We start from the raw sequence: 8960 nt of genomic DNA, 5'->3' as shown, positions 1-8960 counted from the left end.
AGCTCGTAGATGATGATAAATAACATAGTTATGTATAATATATTACATTTCTGACTGTATATCCCTGTAATTATTACACACTGTAGCTTTAAAAAATGGAAACACACCTAAAATGCATACTACCCCATACATAGCAAGATTTATTGAGAGAAGCAGCTAAAAAGGTTTACTCTTTAGTGGGTGCCGAAGTTTACAACTCAGGTGGGTTAATCTGTCAGTCACATTAGAGGTTGAGGAACACTCGCCGGTGACATTTTGCATGTATTTAACAGGAAACATCATCCACAGATGGCAGCAAAATCAGCCTATGGGGGTTCTTCTCTTCAGCAGGCACAAGGAGGCAGTTCAGAGTTTATGGGAATATGGGGCTAAATTTACAAAAGTCGGGGAAGTAACCTTTGCAGAGGCTGTAAAGGATTCAAGAATGGTGCAGAAACATACATTTCAATCAGGAAAAACTATAAGATACAGCTAAAGTTAGACTTGTTTAGTTAGGTTTTGGATTGCAAACAAAAATAAATCGTATTAAGAGTGATTGGCAACTGTTACAACAATTGATTATTTAAAGATGTTCTCTGGACCTACGAGACAATTATTACTCTTAGGTTACTAATTATGTCTATGGAGCTAAAAAGCGAAAAAAAACAAAGTAACCGTACCTGTCCGTGAGACAAAGTCATGATTTGTTTGAGTAAAACTGATATAAAGATATCTGTAATAAGGAGAGCAACACCAGTTTTCCGGCGCCTGCTATTGGTCAGTTTAAAGCTTCCGTTTGAACGCAGCTTCTGATTAAATGACTGAGTGGAACAATGTTGACGAATTATAAATAGGGAAAAAATAAGTAAAGGAAAAACATAAACAAGCGCCTCCCAGCTGATTCAGTTTTCTGTTTTTCTTAGGAAGATTTATGGCAAAGTCTCAGTTTTACATTTTGAAATGCAATAAAGAAAATTTAATAAAACTTTGTTTAAATATATTAAAGGTCAATGAAATTCAGAAAGGGGACAAGCATTATAAATGCATTTGTATCATGGGAAATATTTTTCAGAAGTGAAAAATATATTGGGCATTGGGTCCTTATATAAGTGTCAAAGAATGTGCGTAGAAATTAAGGTCATTGGAATAATGTTAGTCTAAAGAAAATAGGACCCAGAAAACTACTCAGACAGGTCAGTGGAATGCAACGGATTATATTAATGAAAGTGTGGCTAAGTGTAGCACTGGGAGCGCGCAGGCAGCTCTCGGACTGGAAATCCCCTGTGGCGGATACAACAGGTTAGTGATCAGCAAGAGGAAAACTAGTGAGGGGGTAAGGCTGGATCACTAACCTGTTACTGGGTGTCAGAGTTGGCGGTTGGCTCCATGATGGGTCAGGGGCAGGAGTCCGTTTGAGGACGCGGCTTGTGGAAGCAGTGGGCGTTGAGCGGCGGACAGTTTGCAGAGGACTGAGATTGATGAGTTCCAGAAATAGTCCGTTTACTGATTCCAGGGATTTGGTCCAAGTGAAGCTACAGAGGGGCAATCCAGAAGAGAGGTCCAGGTCCAATCCAGGGTCCGTTTACTGGCAGTTTAAGAAAAGCACAGGGGTTAGACGGACTTGGTAACTCACAGACAGAGTGGGGTCAGGCTCACAGACAGGCAATCCAAGGCAGAACTGATGCAGAGGTCCAGAGGCAGACCAGGTTTGGTTTCCAGGCAGGCAGACATAATCAGATAAGGGATAAGGTAGGCTCGGTGAAAAAAGATAGAAACAGGTCAGGTAACAGAGTGGCAGGCAAAAAGGTAGAAACGCTGGAAGGTACTCAGTGGTTGGTCTGAGACGATCTTGCACTGGGAACAGATCCAAATGAGGTATATATGGAGGTGGAACCACTTAGTGATAATAGCAGGCAGGGTGGAGTGAGCAGGTATGTCGAGTTGGAGATTAAGCCAGCACCAGTGCTGAGATCGTCAAAGTTAGGGGGGCATTTATGTATTCTATTACTTGAGGCTTATTTTATGTTACTAAACATAGACTGACAGGGGTTGAAACTAAAAGAGAAATTGAACTTAATTGATCTTTCAATTAAGAAATTGACTCTCTGCATTTAACCCATCCCCATTGGGAGCCATTGGGTCTTGCTCAGAGAGCCAGAATGCCGGTTGTGGGGATGGAACCGGGTACTTGTAACCTTCTCAGAGCAGAAGCAACACTCCCAACACTTCCCACAGTTTATCATCTTGTTTTTTGTTTTTTAGTAACAGTCCAGAAAAGTTATGTCATCACAAGAATGACATAACTGTCATCACACAATGGTTGTTTCAATATCATCTTCGCAAAAAGTGCAAGTACTATATTAAAATGTCTACAAAGTAATTCTTTAGCTGGATATATCAATCGTAATGTTGAACGGTGTTTCTTTCACTTTAGAAATTATTTTGAAAATCAACACATGGATACTATTTCAATAATTTAATCTCTATTAAATTCATTTGGGATATCCTTATAAAGTGTTCAACTGTAAACCAAATAGTCTAAAATACTGCAATAAAGAATTGGTATATTTTTGTGTAAAAGTTGGACCCATGAATCAATACCTCATACCAATTTAAATTCTCAGAAAATTGGGTAAGTGAAATATTTTAAACTGGTGGGTTGGGTCATGTTTTTATACTCCAATCAAAGCACAATCATAGCCCATTAAATGGAATACAGACTAAATATTCATTAAACCAATCCTTGAAAAATGGGAACTTGTTACAGTGTAGTGTGAATATATATTATCCACATTCTTGTATAGTGCGGTGGGTGTATACCATTTTCCAGTCAAGGGACATTTCTATATGGAGGTTTTTGTAAAAAAGCCAGTCATCAGGGGCTAATCTAGACCAATCAGCTGGCTTAAAAGAAAGGTAGCGACACAATGCCGAGATACACTATGATGTTTGTGTCATGTCTGGGCTCAGGTGTCTAATCCACATGCAGAACACTACCAGGAAACAGGGAAAGTTTTAATAGTTTATTTTGGATGCTGTACAAAAAGATGGTTTGTTCAGAGTTAAAGTCAGTAAACACAGAAATAACTGGAACGAGGCTACAGGCCCGAGTACTGGTCACACACGGAGATCTGCAGAAACTGATAGTTATGTTAGCCAGATGGACAGGGACTTGAAGTTTGATAGAGAGGCTAGATTCTGTACCTGGTTCTGAGTTTTCGGATTGACTTGGTTGAGAGGGGGAACCGAGTTGGTCTGGAGTTTGATCTGTGGTCAGATGGCTAGGCAGCGTCAGTTCTCTACTTCAGACTCGAGGGGCACAGAGCTTCTTCCTAGAAGCCTCTGGATCGCAGGTTCAGTAGAAGGTTCTTCAGGTCTCATACTGAGAGCAGGCAGGCAGGCTGGTTTCAGAGGGACTCTTCCAGAGATCCAGGTCTGGGTCTGAATGTGTCTAGAAGAAGGAGAAGACAGAAAACTGATTAGAGTCAGATCAGATCAGATTTTCTGGGGGACAGAGAATCAGGCAGGCTGGTTGGCTCAGGTTCGCTAACCATAACTACGCAACACTCTGGCACTGAAGAGAGGTTCTGACGCTGCTTAAATGCTGCTCCTTCTGTTGAGCTGATCAGCCGCAGGTGTGGCGGTGGCTTCAGCTCCAGGAGATCCAGGGCGCCATCTGCTGGAGGAAGGTGGGCAAAACTCCAGATCCCAACAGTTTGATGCAGGATTTAAAACAGTTGTATTTTTAATTTACGAAATTTAAGTCTATAACTTTGCACCATCCTCAGTCACATTTTACTTCATTAATTTGTATTGTTTTGTTATGTGGCCCGTTCATCCAAAAAAAATGTAAATTAATTTTATTTAATTATTATTTAAATTTGTTTAATTTATTGAGGAAATAATTTTTTATATATATAACATTTTGAAAAATATATAAATCCTAAAATTGACAAGGTTCTTGAAACCATTTCTTTTTTGGGCTTCAGTTAGGTAGATGCTCAATTTCAGATTTAATAAGGTTAAAGTAGTTGTGGAAATGAACGCCATTGGGATCTGATGCTCATTTTTTTAAGAATAGCATTGTGTTATCCACCAGTTTACTGATAGCAGTCTCTGAATCCACTGCATTCAAAGGTTAATATCCTTACCATTTTTAAAATAGATATTCAACATCTTTGTTGTTACCATAAATAAATAAATAAATAAAAAAAGTCAAACAGGGACAACCTCCTGGATTCCAACACCAACGGTAAAATTAGGAGTAGAACCGTTAGAAAGAATAACACAACTAATATTTTTGTATATAGACCACCAATTTTTCTTTAAATTTAATGTGTTATCCAGAACTCCTTAAAAGTAATATTCAAATCATTATAAGCCTTGAAAAAGTTAAAAAAAAGGATTGAAGCCTTAATCATGAATTAGCTCTCAATATTTTGTAACTTTCATCACGGGATGTATAGAAGTATGTATAAATCTCTATATATAAGAATGTTGGGTTCCAGTTTGTGGGGTTAACCAGATGGTGCCATCTGGTTACTCTGTCTTGGAGGTCTTGCCTACACATCTCAGCTACCCACACCTGCAACGAATCATTCATCGCCTCAGAGGAGTATATGAGCAGCTGACTGTCATCACCTCTTTGCCTGTTTTGGGTATTCTAGCCCCTCAGAACTTTTTGCTGAGTAATTCTCTGAACTTTTCAAGTTTTTTCATGCTCTTACCTTCTGTTTTTACGTACATCTTTAGCAGGATCAGATCCTCTGGGATTTTTCAATTCCTTCCAGCCTTGGAGGAAAACCTCTCAAGACAGCAAGAGCTCACAACTCCTCTCCTCTGAGCTCAGACCTCATCGTAGTCTCCTGTTGACAGTCCGCTCCGCTGCTCTTTTAAGCTTCCATAAACTAACCTGTCCACCCTCCAATGACATGTCCACCTTCACCAAGCCAAGGCCCCCGCAACTGGAACCACATACCACCCTCCAATTCTGGCAGCAAGTTCAAGTTAGAACAGAGCATTCAGTCATCTACTTTTTCCCACCAACCATGATCTTACCTTACTCTCTCTCTCCTTGTGTGCAGTTGCACCTGGACACCTGGCCGCAGGTCCCACCAAGCTGTGTTAACCAGATTCATGTTTTTTTTTTTTTTTTTTTTTTTTTACTGAAAATAAACATTCAAACTTTTCAAATCTCTGAGTGTTTCTGCATGTGGGCAAAAAATAAAAAATTTGACCTATCATGACAAAAGATTGACTTTTCACAGAAGTAATATCAGATGGACCTGAGTGAAGAGAAATGGCAAAAAAAAACAGTTAATAGTTTGTTTTTGTGTTTTTAAGTGTTATGGGTCTCCTGTTTTCTATAATTCTTGTTGCTTAACTGGGTTTAAAAATTTGCATGTTAACCCCCTGTCTCAATGTAGGTGCAAATATACAAATCTCAAAGACTTCAAGAAAAGGCTTGTTGAGTAATTCTGATAAAATGACGGTAAAAATTTGTTTGGACCGCATCTGAACCTGAGAATAAATATTACATCAAGTTCTTCATTTATAATTATCTATTTGTAGAAAATTAGTCGGTGTATGTTGAGAAAGATTTACAGCCTGTTTTAGAAAACTTACATCTATAAAGTTCAGAAAATTATAGTGGCTATAATGTTTTCATATGTTTCTATAATGGAGCTTGGGCGGAAGTTCAACTGAAGAAATGAATTGCTCTCCTACATCCACCTGCGACACAGCAAATCAGCTTTGAACCACACCTCCATGAAAGCCAATCAGCATCCAAAGTTCAAATTAAAATGCCTTCGACCCACCACTACTCTGCTCCTGTGCGCAGGTGGTGGATGCGCTGTGTGACTTCATTCAGATGACTACGTTTCAACCCACCTCCAGCCCCTCCTCCACCATCGTAGCCAAAGCATCATCAGAGTGTCATTCCTCCCGGACACTCCTCCTCTCCACTGTCGCTTTGTGCTTGGTTATCATGGACAGGTTCTCTTCATTCAAATGCAATATATATTTTTTTCCTCGGTTTTAAAATAAACTTCTAGAACAATTTTACTATGTAGGCATTTATTGGTTTCAATGATAAATACAAAGTATAAAAGCAACAACATTTTCAACACTTCTTAATCCCCTTTTCAATATGTATTTATTGATTGTTAATCCTATGAAATTAGTATTAAAAGCAGTTTATGAAGTTACATTTGTTCAGTAGAAAAATCTGTTTCATTAAACAGACAGTGATAAGACAGTTTTGTAAACATTACCGCTTTAAGTCATTTATCCCACTGTTTCATTCAACAAAGTGCTCTGATTGTTAATTTCTTTATCTGTTTATCAATAGTGGTTGTTGCTTTTGTCCATATCAGTAGCATTGTTTACTTTGTCTGTGGGTCTTGATTATTTACACCTCTTACTAGGCTTTTAGCTAGAAATATTTTATAGGGTGTATACCTTGGTGTACCACATCTTTAGTGTTTGCGTGGTTTAAGGGGGTCCGGGGGTATCCTACCCCAGAATATTATGAAATTTCGACTCTCTGAAATGCTATTTGCTGCATTTTGGGGTGGAATGCAGTAAACTTTTTGTCTTTTTCACAACACTATATTTGTCATGGTTTTGAGAAATGTGAACTTGACTAGAGGTGGAAATTTCATAGGGAAGACATGAGGTCATTTTCAGGTACAATGTTAAGTTTCAGAGGTTAATTCAAATAATGAGAACATTTAATGCCACCTTCACAGTGCGATTTGAGCATCAAAAAAGCACCTGCTGCTTTATTTCTGATGCTTGTACACATTAAGGTTACACATGCCTAGAGAGAATCTTTCATGCTCGTGAAGCGCATCCAGTAAAGTTTGTACAGATACATCTGATGTTTCTGCTGCTCCTTTGTTTGATGGCAGAGTGGCTTTGCTATATTTGCTGTGATAAGCTGGTAAAAAGTTTTAATATATTTTTATGCGAGAAAGTCAACCTCAAAACATCGTCTGCGTAATCAGTTAATCAAGATTACGATCCTACCTTAAAATATTATTACTCTGTCGGAGGTTGGCGGGTTTCGACATTGTAAGTTAATTTAGGCGTTAATAAATAGTTTCAGGGGAGTGTTCACAGCCCTCTGCATCGGAGGCACTGTCCGTCTCCCTGCCAGCTCCCAGATAAGCTTCTCTCATTGGTTGATGTGGCATGTCGAACAGAAAAAAAAAAAATGTTTCCAACCCCAGCATCTGCTGCCTGTGAAATTTTAAACATTTAAGCGAAGTTTCCAGGGGAAAATTAGGGCGTACCAAAGCTGTACATCTCAAAAACAGGGCTTACAATTTGTCTTTTTTTTTTTTAGAAAAGGCTGTAAAATGTACTCCCATACGCATTGCTAACTAAAAGCCTGCCTATTACAGATAACCAGAAATAAAGACACTCAAACATAATAGTCTTTTCAAACATGCAAGTCAAAAGTCTTTTTCCAGCGTAGACTTCATTGTTTGAATTAGTCCATGTTGGGCTTGTATTGAATATCAGTTTATGTGATAAACTGATACAGGTGATTTACAAATCCACTTTCAAGAATCGCCTTAAGAAATGGTGTTACTCTCTATGGAGTTTGTTATAACGGCTCTGAAAGTTTACTTCTGGCTTTTCAGCAGGATTGGGTAAACTGGAAATTGTTATACCTTGGAAGACTTTTCTTCCACTGTACTGTTGGTGATGTTCTGATTTGAAGCTGTAGGATCCACTCTTTCTTTAGTTTTGGACTTGTATTGCGACCTTGGTCGTGAGAGTGGTTTCATCTCATGAGTCTCTGCAAATAACTTCATTTCTGCCTCCTTCCTCTTCTTCATAAACTTTTTGATACGTTTGAAGATGAGGTAGATCATCTCACAGATACACATTACGATACAGACAGCAGAGGAGACCACCATGAAGAGGGTGAAGATCTTTTTCTCTGTGGGTCGGGATATGTAGCAATCCACTGTATTAGGGCAGGGGAACAGGGAGCACTTGGTCAAGCGTGGCATGTCATAACCCTCGTAGATGTAGTACAGGACGTAGAGGAAGCCAGCATCAAAGCCAGCCTTGAAGATAAGGCTCAGCTGCAAAATGGAATGGATTTATGTCAAAACTGGCAAAGAAAAATCTAAATATAACTGTTCATATGAGTGCATGAAAGGTTTTACATATTTTCCCATTACTTTTAACCACAACTTTAGCTAATTTCAATGCAAAATAAAGAATAACTAATTGTTGAATATCCATTATTCTTACCAGGTATGTCCACCAAAGCCCTCCACGTTTCTTTCCAGGGTGGGCGTACATGTGCTTCCCCTCGTGTAGTTTAGTGTACTTCAAATCCTTCATCTCCCTGTATTTGACATGACCTGTGACCATGAGCGATGGGCATGTGACAAAAATGAGCTGCAGGGCCCAGAGGCGGATGTGTGAAATGGGGAAAAAGTGGTCGTAACAAACATTGACACAGCCTGGCTGGGCAGTGTTGCAGACAAAGTCTTTGTTTTCGTCCCCCCAGACACGCTGAGCCGCCACCACAAACACCATGACCCGGAAGATGAACACCATAGAGAGCCAGACCCGGCCAAAGGCAGTGGAGTATTTGTTAACTCCGTAAAGGAGCGCCTGTAGAGCACCCCAGTTCATGATTTCCTACTTATGTGTTGGTGAATGAACAGAACGAGAAGTTGAAGATTGTCAGTAGATGTGTTTGACAAATGTCTCGATGATTTTCACCTAAAAAAAAAGGGGAAAGGGAAGTTAATTAAAGAGTAAAGGTAGAGAAAGCTAAGGTTACAAATAAAGACATTTGAATTTTTCCAGAGAGGTTTGAAAAAGACTTTACAAATAACAATGATGATCTGTTAGACCAAGTGAAAGCATCTCAGTAGATTTAATATCTTAACATGGCATGTTTAATCCAAAATATAGTGACTGATTTTTGTTTATCAGGACCATCTCAG

General features: G+C 39.1%; 1 protein-coding gene across 1 annotated transcript in view; it reads right to left on the bottom strand.

The window, feature by feature from the left end:
• The window catches only part of LOC107105120 (gap junction beta-4 protein-like), a 16090-nt gene extending 7354 nt beyond the window's left edge, over positions 1-8736 (bottom strand). The window contains exons 1-2 of the mRNA XM_015405234.1: positions 8254-8736; positions 7690-8081 (exon numbers count right to left, since the gene is read on the bottom strand). Of these exons, the coding sequence (XP_015260720.1) occupies positions 7690-8081; positions 8254-8643 (782 nt within the window). The 5' untranslated portion in view covers positions 8644-8736. The remainder of the gene's footprint in view (positions 1-7689; positions 8082-8253) is intronic.
• Positions 8737-8960: the final 224 nt, after the last annotated feature.

The sequence above is a fragment of the Cyprinodon variegatus genome, unplaced genomic scaffold (assembly GCF_000732505.1).
Source record: "Cyprinodon variegatus isolate N-32 unplaced genomic scaffold, C_variegatus-1.0 Scaffold2075, whole genome shotgun sequence".
Lineage (NCBI taxonomy): Eukaryota > Metazoa > Chordata > Actinopteri > Cyprinodontiformes > Cyprinodontidae > Cyprinodon > Cyprinodon variegatus.
Note: the sequence above shows the minus strand (reverse complement) of the source record. Positions and strands in the feature narration are given on the sequence as shown.